The following is a 13,947-nucleotide window of genomic DNA, read 5'->3' as shown; positions in this document are numbered from 1 at the left end:
AGTATCTATCGGTAATGAAATCACCTGTAATTTTATCTGAATGCAACTGAATACCAGTAATTTCGTTGTTGGTCAATCATATTACAACGAAGCTGACTTATTATTAGGTATCAAAAATAGTCGTTCATTTTTGATTATCTTTGGAATCATGATATCATGTTTTAAGTACGATTTCATTTGATAGAAACACAGATTTACTATTACTAATAATTATTTAATTTTTTCTTTTGTTGGAAATTTATAATTCTCCGTTCAGCAGTGGCCACCACACTCAAAAATAGTGGTTCGTCTAACGGGAATATCTGTACACGGGAAATCGTTTATTTTCCGAGTAGTAATACAATTGGAAAATTCAAATTTTATACTTATACACGCATATTATTTTATTGTTGTTTTGACAAGGATGCTTGAAAAACGATGACGGTACACATGGAATCCGTTTTTCTTTGATGTGTTATTTTTTTTCATATTAATTTCTTGTATTATGTATTATTATGTATAGAATTACGGGGCTTCATGTTCCACCACCTACTAGCCAGCACCCGAAAACCCAACACACCGGAACGGAACGGTAGCATCGACAGGGTTTCTCATTTTGTTGCCAGCAAGGTCAACTACAATAGCAATAATACACACATCTGATCACATTGAACTCTCTCACATACATACAGAAACACTTATACATTTACCTTTATACAAACATTCACAAACGCATATGTTTACATAGTATGCCGTTTGTATAACGTGTACTATAGGTTGGTGTATTATTATTATTTATTGCACTAGCTGTTCCATATAAAAGCTATTATTTTGAATTTTTTTTACATATTTTTTTTCCTCTTGGAAATCGACTTCCGGATTTGACAATGACGAATAACGACTAATGCGTTTAGCTTACATTCAAACACTCGTGTTTTTCATTTTTAAATTAGATTTTGAGTTTTTGTTCCCCGCCTTTTTTATTAGCTGTTGTTCGTTGTCATTATGACTTAACAATGCAGCCACGATGCAATCGGTGTAAAGACCACTGCCCGATGAAAATAAAAAAAGAAAAAAATAGAAAGATAAATGATTTGTTGAAAATGAAGCTATATTATAAAATCTGTTGCATGGATTGCAGCTTTGAATTGGATTGGTTCTAAACGGACTGTTATTATGATTTTAGATATACACTGGTTGTATGAAAAATGCGAAAAATTTTTTTTATATTTTTTTAAATAATTTCAAATGAGATCGATAGCTGGTGGTAGTTAATTACTTATCACTTACAACTTATGTTGTCCACCTTATTATTAGTCTTTGGGATGACATTTACAATAAGTTTTTACTGACTGACCTTTATATTTAGTGGTTTGGTTAAAGTTTATGATGTGTTCTAAAAAAGCCTTTCTGTTATATAATATCACATTGCTTAATTTGAAAATTTTATTCAAATTCAGTATTTTTGTTTTCGTTATACGATTTTTATAAAGCATTGTAATCATGGGTCATATATAAGGACTAGTTTTACATTTTTTTTAACAACATGGGTCTATTTCATAAGGAATTCAAATAAAACAGATATTTACTAAATTTATATAATTGTGAAGTTTCTGTTGAATTAATTTTATTATGACTATAAAAAACGAAAGCTGATATAATAATCATTATACGTTATTTTTTTTATATTATAGAAAATAAGCAATATATTTCCCGCATTCATTTTTGGGAATTTTTACAAATTTCGAATTATTCGAAACTATTCGGCTATTCGATAGTTTCGAATTATTTAATATTATTCAATAGTTCAAATTATACGAAACTATTCGGACTACTCTATAGTTTTAAATTATTCAATTATTTGATAGTTTACGACTGGAGAATTATTCAGTAAAATTTGAATTTAGCTTAGCTTAAATAATATTTATTTTACTTTGAGATGCCTAATTACTTATGTGATAACTGATAAGTTAAAGGTTATTTAAAAATGTTGATATTTTCGTTATTTCTAAACAATATATTGGGAATAATGGAAAAAAAGGCTTTCTATTCGAATAGTTTTTTATTCCGTATATTCGTATAGTTTTTATTCGGTATAATCCAATAGTTTACATTCAGTACATTCAAAAAGTTTTTATTCAGTGTATTCGAATAATTTTTATTCGGTATATTCGATTAGTTTTTAATTTGTTTAGGTATATTGGAATAGTTTTTCATGGAAAAACCATTAGGTAACGCAAAATAATATTCGATAGTTTAAGCTTACTATCGAATATTATTTAATAGTGTAAACTATTCGATACTGCCTATCACTAATATGTACCTATATATTATGGATAAACGTTCTACATAAATATTTGTGTTTATAAAATGGCCTAATAATACAGCTTATTAAGATAACAATTTTTGACTTAATAAACTTTAAAGTTGTATTGTTGTATAATTTTACAAGTATTATTATTTGGTTAACATAATTAAAATAAAACACTTAAAAAATTAACAATAAATCAATATATAAATAAATTTGAAATATGGATTTATAAATTATATTTGATACTATATTTACATTGTTGTATTTTAATATACATTTTTTTTTGTAGTTAACATGACTTATTGATATGATATTTATATAATTATATATTATGAAATATTACATTACGTGCATTTTTTTAGTATGTGTAGAAAATGTTTTTATCTACAGTCTACACTGTTAATGCAATAATAAATATATGTATATTATTAGAAACGTCTCATAAATGTCAAGCATAAATGCACTTTTCAGTTAATATTTATTATGTAATAATAAATGTGTATACTATAAGGTACAAATAAAAGGAAATCCACTGTATTGTAATACTTTTTACTTAAATATACTTTATAAATAAGCTTTTACTTTATTTGGTAAAAAGTTTTATTTTTATGTTATCCTTTCATTTCAAAAAAACTATTAAAAAATTAATATTTAAAACCTAAATAATTAAATCGTAAATAAACAGAGAAATTAAACTTGAGAAATTGAATAGAATTTAATTTACGAATTTCCCCGAATTTAATATTTGATTTTAGTTGAATTATAAATTAAATTACAGCATAATAGTATCATACTATGCATCGAATCAATGATAATTGTAAAGTAAATAATACTGTTTCAATTACTTTTCAAATCCATTTATCTGTTAATTAGATTTAGATTATCTATACTTAATCAAGTGAAACAATTTACCAATATATATTATTACGGATAAAAAAAATATTTTATAGATATTTTATAAGATAAAAAAAATAAAGAAATAATAAATTGGACAAAGATTCTAATAAAGGGCGCATTCTTATAGATACATCGATCATCTCATAATATCTACTTTGTAATATTGTGTTTATTATTATTTAAATTTTGGAATTGCAAAAAAATAATAGAGAATAGTTTACCTAGCAATTCCGTCTAATATAGAAATAACGACATTTTTGTTTTCGCCTGAAACCTAACAGGAAATATTTTTCAAATAGCGATGACCTACTTTACCTTAATATTGTAACTTAGAGATGCATGTGCTGTATACTTGTATGCATCGTTTTGGTGCTTGTTAAAAAAAAAAAATAATGAGTAATTCGTGATCAATATAGTTGACAGACTACCATTGTATGAACAGCTGAATCCAATTAATCAAGGCACTACGCGAGGTCTTATATGCAATATACGTTGTAGAAACGGCAAATAAAACCTTATATAGGAACAATCACGTTTTTACACCCACAGAATATGTTAACTGTGATTATTTTATTTAATTCTTTTAATAGAGCTATACCTGTAGCCATAAAAAGTGGTCTAAAAAAAAAAAATATTCAATTCATATCTCACCTAGACTACAACGCGACGGTTTGAGAAAAATCTTGAAGTAGTATATAATGATATGAAAAAAATAAAAAAATAAATAAAAATAAATCGTGCATGTATGCCAGTACGGATATACAAGGTCGTAGATTGATGGCCCTCGAGGTAGCAAACGAAATTTATCGAGTGTTCTAGTACAAGGGCCACTGTGTCAAGTGTCCTGAAGTGAATGAGATGAACGGCGGTGTTATACTGTGGGTACCTATGGAATGACCGGGAAAAAATAATTTAGAAGTGCATTAAGACAAGTATATATACACGGAATAGAAAGGTATTGGATTTGGTTTAATGAGTTTTTATTATCTTAAGTGCAGGTTACTGTTGTGGACTACAATCGGTTTCCTGAAATCATTTCCTGACACCGAATTTAATTATTGACCGTGTAAATGTATAATTTGTACATTTGTACATACTCACCGTTTGTTTATACAACGTATAGTTTCATGATTTTTGGTGACAAACTAAAGCTCACATAATGAATAAATATATATATATATATATATATATATCATAGTTTTTAACAATAACTAATAAATTACTATGATGTTTTAACAGGTGATCCGATGATGTCGTCTATGAAACCGGCTCCACTGCAGTTTGTCAAGCTGGCTCCGTCCGATCTCTATCGTTCGGCACAAGACCAGTTGAACAAAACGGCTGCAGTGGTCGTTAAGCCAAATCCAAAAGAATTTGATGCCGAATGGCAATCGGTATGTAGTGAAATTGTTTATTAAAAACTAAAATCAATAAATATACCCAATACTGCAGTTATAGAAAAGTGATAAAATCATAATTTATCCTAATGAAACTCATTATGTTGTAAAATTAAATGATAATGCGTATTTATATTGTATCTTTAAATAACAGCTTTGCTATAGTGCTTCGGATATAAGCATAGATAAAATATTTCCTTACATTTTATACAAATATAGCGATTCCGAATTATTTTGCTTATTGATTTATGTATAGTGTAATAATATATGTTCGTAAACACATGACGCATGTTAGTCATCAAAAAAACTTTACCCTTTTTGTACCAATCAACCACGTCAGTACAAGGTAAGAAAACATTTTATACAGAAATACAAAATAATATTTCTTCCTATCACAGGGAAAGGTTATAAAAGTGTTTAGCTTGCTTTGAATATTTATATATCCCCTTGTCCCCCTATACTAGATTCATTTTATTACAATAGTAAATAAGTTTTATTTATTTATTTATTTTTAGTTGGTTTTACATTCAAAATTATACTTATTAATTGCTCAAATTATAGTAACTTTTTATTTTTTTATTCATTATACATATCTAAGTGGATATATTAATTCAAAATCAATAAAATTTTGTTTTTAAATACAATTAAATATATTAATCTTTAATTCCAATCTCTATTATCTTGGCTATACTTACCCTAATGTAATCGTTCTTCTCAATACTTTTACTACTTCCGTCATTTTACCTATAAATAATTTTATCTTTAACGCAGATTTCCGCATTTAAATTATTATAATTATATATTAATTGCATAATTTTAATAATAAACCCATTGTCTTGTATTACAAATAATTTTTAATAATTTTTTTATTTTAATAATTTATTTATAAAAAAAATATAATTGTCAAGCTTTAAAGTATTTTGAATTAAGTAAATGTAATCATAATAATATAAAATAATTAAAATAACACACTTTTAATTTTGATTAAATTTAAAAATATAAATAAGTATAATAGTAGAGTTACATAAAGGTCAAACTACGAACTATTTAATATTAATTTACAAATAATTGTCTACTTGTATGAAGGAATAGATTGTGTTTTAGTTTATTGTGGGATGTTTATTATAAAACCTATAAGTTATTTTTTTTTTATATAATATTGCGATAGAATCAACAACTCAGTAATACAATAATGTAGATAATGTGACATCTAGTTCTATATTCATTGACGTGCGAATTATACAGCGAATGTATTGTTGTACATTGTATATATTGTTATATTATTATATTATACCATAATGAAATGATTAAACTGATATTATGTTCGTTCGCAGGACTTGGACAATTGGAAAAGTAACAGGAGAAAACAACAAGAGCACATAATCGAGCGACTAGTTGAGGTGAAGAAATTTGAAACGGATAGGTTGGATGATGGGTTCCGGAAAAGGAGTAAAACGTTTAATGAAATGATACAAGAAAGGTAAGGGTAGCCACAACTGGTCACATATAATTTCACAAGCACTATGACACTTTTAACAGTTATTTTTTTACTTTTTTTATTATTTCTCATTAGATTTGATAAAAATTGTCTTTTTACGTAACGGTTTTTTTTCTAAAATATTTCTTGTTCTATAATGAATCCTTAAATATTTCGTATAATAATGGTTTTGTTTAGATACATTATTATCATATTTTTAGTATTATATTATAGTTAAAATCTATTTTATTAGTTCCTTTACTATTGGTAGATATTGATGTTTTTTTTTTATGTGCTATTATTAATGAATAACTCTTAATTCAAATAGTTTAATAGTTTTCAATATTATGGTTAGAATAATTACGAATGCGATTGAATCATTGAATCACAAAAGAAAAAAAGTAATAAAAATATTCTTAGGAAAAATATTTTATGTTCTTAAATAAACAGTCACCTATACATAAATCCATTAATGCATAAATGTGCGCATTATTTCATAATTTTGTTTCGTTAAGTATTTTATGTCTCAATAGACAACAGTTGTGAAAGTTTTATAAAATAGTTGGTACGTTTGTCTTTGATGTCTTGTTTAATATCTGATATATTAATTTCTTATACAATGAGATATATCGATATATATATACCGGTTTAAATATTTTGAATGATTATTATATTTATTTGTGTAATACATTTAACCATATAGATAAAATATAATAATATAATGTTTGGTAAATGTATATGATAATATATATTTTGATGACATTTTTTAATTATTAATTTCTTGTTTTAAAAGTATATGTTCCCAACAGTTAAAATAAATTATACATTATTTTTTATATTTATGATAAAATTAACTTAATTGTGTGATTGGCAATGGAAGAAGTGTAAAATTACATTAGTTGTATGATTTTAAAGTTACATTTCTACGTAATGTATTTAGCCGCAAATATAAATGTAACTTTACTTCAGTTTTTTATAAAGTATCTTAAATTAATACTTTATGATCTGATTATCTTAAACAGGTTTTTATTATTATTTAAAAATACCTCAGTGAAGTTTAGTGTAGTGGATGTATTTCGGTGTTTACAGGTATAAAATGATTAATGCTTTTAAAAAAGTTCATTGTATTATTCAGTTTTTAATATAATGAAAAACACTTTTTACTATAATATTATAGGTATATTTCATTAATTTTGAATTGATGATAACTTCCAGTATAATGATACATGTAAACGGTTTAATTATGCATTAAACATATACTAATACGAATTTGATTTCAATAATTTTAGTTACTTGTTTATTGAAATATGATATTTTATAGCATGGCCTTACCTCTAATTCGTTAAATTTTGAGTTGTGTTGTTCATCATCTGGGTGTGCGATGTATAAGCGTATGACGCGTTATAATATATAATTAACATTTGTGACGTATTTAGGTTATAGCATTTAGCAATCAAAAACAAAAATGAGATTCGATTCAATTCGAATATCACATTAACAGCACTTTTAAGCAACTTTTTTCTATTTCGTTTTTTTGTTAAGATTTCGTACAATATGTTGATACATGCAAAATGTTAAATTATTTATGACAACACGGATATCATTTAAATCTTTTGATGTTTATGTAAGACATGATTATACTTGTGAAAATACGTCATACGTTTATGCTCTATACATAAGTTTTGTATACATGTACAGTGTAATATTGTTTACTATAATGTATACATATATTATATATAAGGTATATACAAAAGTTTTTTTTGTTGTTTGGTCAAAAATATCCGACGAATAGCACCTGGTTTTCATCAAGTATAGTAAGATGATTTTCGTTATTCGAGTTAAAATCGATCCATTTACATGTGTGAAAAATGACATATCACCGTATAGAGTGGTGTATAGACAAGGACGAATAATAGATATACATACTCACACTTCGAAAAGAACAAATAAAACCGCTGTACGATTAGAATCTGAGGCTCGGACAATTCTTGCTAGTTTCTACGTGACCGAAGGATTGTGTTCGCCTTTAAAAGCGAATAGTGAAAACCATTTTTCGTTTCAGCTGTGTGATGAACCCGGTTATAAACATAATATGTTATATATCCTCAACAAATGACCTAGGTAGATATTCTTGCATTATATTATAAGTCTCGCAGTAAGTACACTTTCGTTTCGATTTCCCCTTTTCTTCATCATTAAATTACCTACACCTAATTTATATAAATACGTACCTATGCAGTTGCTCGTCTGATACCTTATTATTTGAACACTATATAAGTTTGTTGTCTTGAATTATTTTTTATCCACATAATTCAAAATATATCGAAATATATGGACGGTAAACAAATAGGTACGTCATCAAAGTCGTCTTGAGCGACGCGAGTTAATGACATTTTCATCGTATAAATATGTCGACAGTATTGTTAAAACACCGTTAACACTTTTTGTGTTGCAAAATAAATGTGTTAACGTTTTAAAATACAATTTAATTGTAATTCAAACTATTAGTCTTTGGCGCGAATGTTTATTAATATTTTTCTTTCTTAAACTATGATTCAATTTTAAATAAACGATTTATAAGCATTTTGAGAATCCTTTTACCGAGCATGAGTTTATATTATTATTATTTATTATTATCATATTATCTTTTAGAAAAAAACTATCTACCTATTATATCAGTATACACAATGACGATGTCGTTCATATCCCTACCATCGTAATGATAATAGTCGCTGTAGGTGTCAACTGCACGCATATAACTTGCTAAAGGTCGACCGTTGCTACCTATCGTAAATCGATTTTAAACTTTTAAATATTTTATGAATTATTATTTTTTCCGTTAGACTAATGTATGTAATTATCATATCTATACAATACTCGTATATTGTATAATGTTTTATTGAAAAATAATTTTTGACATTCGTTATTCTTGTAAAACTGTAGTCGTAACATTATGGATTGACAATCATCCCAAAAGTAAGGCGAATAATTATTTTTTCGAGGTCGTTAAATTATTTTTTCATTAATCATGAATTTCTTAATTTGATATTTATTTTAATGATTTTCCCATTGTCTGACACAATAGATTATTAATTATAATTTATAACTTGATAAGTATTCATGTAACAGTTGTATGTAAGTATTATATCATATCGTATATCTGCAGTACACTCAATTAGTGTAATTAAAATTTAAACTAGTGGGATTTGTGATTATCTGCATTAATTTAATTCAATAGACTCATAACATTTATTTTTTATAAATGTATATAAAGATATTTTGTTTTTATCATTTGTTACTTTTGAATTGTTTAAATACTTTTATCGCGTGACTTTACTTAGTATGTCATTTTATGAAGTAACCAAGTGCTGAAGTTGTTTTTTTTTCGATTTGATAAAGATTCGTTGCTGTATTGTAGTCTTTTTTTTTCTTTTTCATAATCGGTAACTACACTCAATATATACATAACTGGACGGATAAAATTGTATGTGTGATTTTCGTTAATTGGGACAATGTACAGCTAATGACGACTTGGAAAAAACTGTATGTTCTAGGTATAGAAAAATGTAGGTTTTTTGTTTTGGAAATTTACGCAAAAAACCGGTTGAGTTGATTCTTGTGAGAAATTCCGAACTATCTGTTATAAATAACTATCTGAACACATCTGTGTTGTACACAGATAACGCACAGTGCATGTTAAATCACTTACGGTTGGCTACAACTATGTTTATATTCTATGGTTATATAAGCAAAGCTAACAAACCTTAAGTAAACTTTACTTACGCGGTTCTGAATTATTAGTTGTTGATTTTTCAATTATTTCATTCAATGATAATTTCTTATGTGAATACTTAATCGTCGCACATCTGTCAATTTTAAGTATATTTAAATAATAAGTAATATAATGAAGGCTAATATGGAAGTGTGTTACACTCGATTATATATCTATATTATAATTAGTGAAATTTACTATTTTTTTTTATGTTACATATGGCGTATGAGATATAAAATAAATTCCATTCAATTTCTTTATGTTATAGTTCAGCTCTTTTAAACTTTTTTTAGTGGAAATTACACGTTTTGATTTATAATTTTTGAATTAGTCTTGAATCTACATAGGGCGAATGAATTGATAATATTTAGTTTTCAGGTCGTTAAAAATTCGATTATTGATGCAGGTTTACATAAAAAAAAGACATGATTCATAAAATGAATTATTACCTTTATCGCTGGCTCACAGAATTTTTGGGTTCCGCGGAACACCAGTTGGGAAACATTGGTGTAATGTATAATTTATAAATACGTACACATATAAATATGAGATAAATTGCGATAAATTGTACGTTTACGTCAAATAAATAAATATAATATTCTTATGTTTTTGTGGTGTATTTGGAATAATTATTAAAACTAGGCTCCGATTTGTATGCACTTTAAAAGCTTAAAATAGTATGCTATTATGCATTAAATTATCTTTAAATATGTGATTGTTATGTTATATTTTTAATAATATGCAAAATTATGCTCTTACTCTTACTTAAAATATATTTATTTAAATATATTTTATCCATTTTTTTTCCATAAATATTAACGTAAATCAATTAGATAAACTTAGTATCTCAAGTACAAATATACAAATATCAATTTATAACATTAATAAAAGCAAATATTTACACATATTTAACAAATGGAACAAATACTTTAGTTAGGAATAATATTAAAAAAAAAAATAATAACGCATTAAATCCTTTTTTATAATTTCTTTGGTAAATATTCACGAAACATAAAAAATATTGAAATTTTAAAAAAAAAACAATAAATAAATAAAAAATAAATTTAGTTACTAATAAAAACGTTTTGATTAATAATTACCATATTTGTCTTATCACTTCTTATATGTTTATAAATACTAAATGATCTTTCCACTTATACTGATGTCAGTGATGCATGCTTCATATTGGCTATAGAGCAATCAGTGAAGTTTTCTGGAAGTTATATCTCATTGTTTTTTCAGATATAATTCGATTTGTCTTAATACTTGAATTCCTTTATTTCTGTGGTACGATTAAAAATTAATTTAGATTTTGTAGTTAGTAGAAGCTTTGTTACCTTATATATTTGATTAATCATAATCTAGTTTCTACTGTGATATAAAAAATAAAACAATTGGTTTGATGAAATTTTATACAAAACGCATTTAAATATGCTGTCATCTCTAAAATATGCATTTATATGCAAAATAAATTTTTTCCTATGCATTCTCTATTATACAAATCGTCCACATTTCTTACTCCCATAAAACTGCATACACTCATTACAAATATATAGAAGCATATAAATTCTAATTATAAACATTACAGTTAGGTACACGGACAGTCAATATTGTTTTGTGCACTCCTATAATCTCCTGCTCTACACGAATGACAATTTTGGTCCCCCCCCCCCCCCCCATCATTGAAATTAATTTCGAGTTGCTGCTTTGTTCTCGTATGTAAATGCTTACCACCGTTTATGGTGATCTGAATTTTTTCGTCCTCGATCCATCTCTGTAAATACCGTCCGCAATAAACAAACACGTGAAATAGTATAATAATAATAATACTGATGGTAATAATAACGTCGTTGTGCGTGTAAGAAATTTTAGCCGGCACCTAGCTGTTAATAATACTTGTACAATCTAAATCGAAATCACAGCTGCTAGAGGCGTACAAAAATTACTGTATTATGTATATAGCTGTACTACGAAACACGGGCTGTTGGGATTATTTGTTTTTTTTTTCTGCATCTAGCGCGATTATAAAATTCCTCGCAAATTATATATTTATCCGGTGTATATTATACGCGCGCGCCATTCCGCGACCGATCGAATAACAGTAGATTATCGCGCAGCAGCAACACTGGAAACCGTCGGGCGCATGATATTATTCGTCGTGTGTACAGTTACCGGCATCATTGCGCGGATTGAGTACATATTAATATAATGTATTTTACCGTCGTGACGGTATCAATTTTCAGAAATCAGTTGGTTACCAGGATGAGGATAAAAAGTCACGAGTGCTTATTACGCCCTTTCGTATACATACACCCATATGCGTTCAGATAAAAACTTAGTTACTGTGTTTAATCAGTGGAAGCCAAATATTTCACAGGTCATCGATAGTCTGAGAAGAAAACTCTGGGACTCATTTTTTTTAATGTGCAATAAGTATAGTACTATATGTATTATTTTAGTATAAAACAAAAAAGAATAAATTTTGTTTGCACGTATAAGACGATACGTTACAGTTTTGTGCAACGGTGGTCTCTCTTGTATATCGAGTACGTTGTCCTCGTTCCTTTTTCCCCTTCGTTTTGACGACGACCGTCGAACGTCGTAATTAGTATTGTTTTTTGCTTCTCAGTTCTCACTGCACTATTATTTTTACTTCGCTTATTGTTTTTTTCCCATCTGAAAATTCGGTTCGTGCACACGCATTGGTTGCTCGCACTTGCGCCTGGATTACCATGCGACTATGCTATGGCGAAACAACAGTGCGGTTTTGATTAGACCGTGTTTTGTGCGTGCGCAATAACGAAAATCGAACGAGAATAGCCTTGTTTTTAATATTCAATCTCATTCGAATGTCTATTACGCATGACGTGTGCACACAATGCTCTTTATGTCGACTTACGTGTCGCGCGTACTGCACCAAGTACCGCATATTGTACTTTATGTACAGAACATTCTGGTTACCGATTTTAATATTATTATTTCGTATCCGTTCTAGAGCTGTTGTTAATCATCATCTCGGTGGTCCGTTCTCTCCGCTCCGCTGTGGTGATTGGTTTCGTACGTATAGTTACGCATGCGAGCCGTGGTGACATTTAAGTATTTGACGGATGATATTTTTTTTCTTAATCTGGTCTTACCGGAACGCGTCGAAATACCGTGTAGCATACACAGCATACCGCACATTACTCCGTGCCTATCACATTAGTAATAGTGTATAGTAGTAGTAGTAGTAGTAGTTGTTGTTCATTAGTCGATACATATATATACTATTTATTATTATATTATATATATTATATTATTTATTATTATATATATTATAGGTCGTGTATAATTGTCGTTTTACTCGATTTATATCTACGTGTTTACACGTGATGCGACGTTAAACGGCATGCAAAAAAAAAAAAGGGAAAAAATATCGGTCGCTCCGATAATAAATTGAAGAGAGATCTTCGATGAAAAATACTTATGTATATAGTACGTATAATAATTTACAGGGTGGTTATTATACATCGCAAATCTGGCTATGCGTCTATTGGAAACGTAGTTGTATTTTTTTTATCGTCGGAAATTGTTTACTTGAATAAAAATAATGTAATCTAAAAATACATTAAAAAGGTTGTAATCTATTGATGCTAATATCTTCTAAAGATGTCCAGTACAATAATAAAATGCAAACAACTATTATTTTCTCTGATACATCTTGATTAGTGTTATGAACACACCTTGTATATCTGAATAATAGTAATGTTTCTTTCGTCGCAGTTGCGTCGATTGGTAGGTTCGAAGCGCGATCAATTGTACGTTTGACTATCTCAAAAAGTTCAATCGATGTGCCGTGATGCTTTCTGTAATATACTACAGTAATTCGTATTTACAATGCGCGTGTTTTCTTTGCAATTCTGATATCGTCATTATCTCCGCGCGACTTTTTATTCTCGCGGCGGGAGATCATATTTACGTAGACAATATTTCATTAGTTTTAATATTTTCACATCTTTATCCAAGTCATTGCTTCTAATGTCTATCGATCGACGAATTTCGTCAGCTACACATACACGGTAGGTATTAATACAATATAATGCCCATGTGTGTACAATATTGTGATCTCGCTTTC

At 27.7% G+C, this 13,947-nt stretch overlaps 1 protein-coding gene across 3 annotated transcripts in view; it reads left to right on the top strand.

Moving 5' to 3' along the window:
• LOC112690160 overlaps nt 1–13,947 on the top strand; it is a 43,323-nt gene that overhangs the window by 22,700 nt on the left and 6,676 nt on the right. For all 3 annotated transcript variants that reach the window (XM_025564105.1, XM_025564103.1, XM_025564104.1), the window contains exons 2-3: nt 4,427–4,581; nt 5,919–6,064. In XM_025564105.1, coding sequence (XP_025419890.1) covers nt 4,435–4,581; nt 5,919–6,064 — 293 coding nt within the window. In that variant the 5' untranslated portion in view covers nt 4,427–4,434. The remainder of the gene's footprint in view (nt 1–4,426; nt 4,582–5,918; nt 6,065–13,947) is intronic.

The sequence above is a fragment of the Sipha flava genome, unplaced genomic scaffold (genome assembly GCF_003268045.1).
Source record: "Sipha flava isolate LNK unplaced genomic scaffold, YSA_version1 491_pilon_pilon, whole genome shotgun sequence".
Lineage (NCBI taxonomy): Eukaryota > Metazoa > Arthropoda > Insecta > Hemiptera > Aphididae > Sipha > Sipha flava.
Note: the sequence above shows the minus strand (reverse complement) of the source record. Positions and strands in the feature narration are given on the sequence as shown.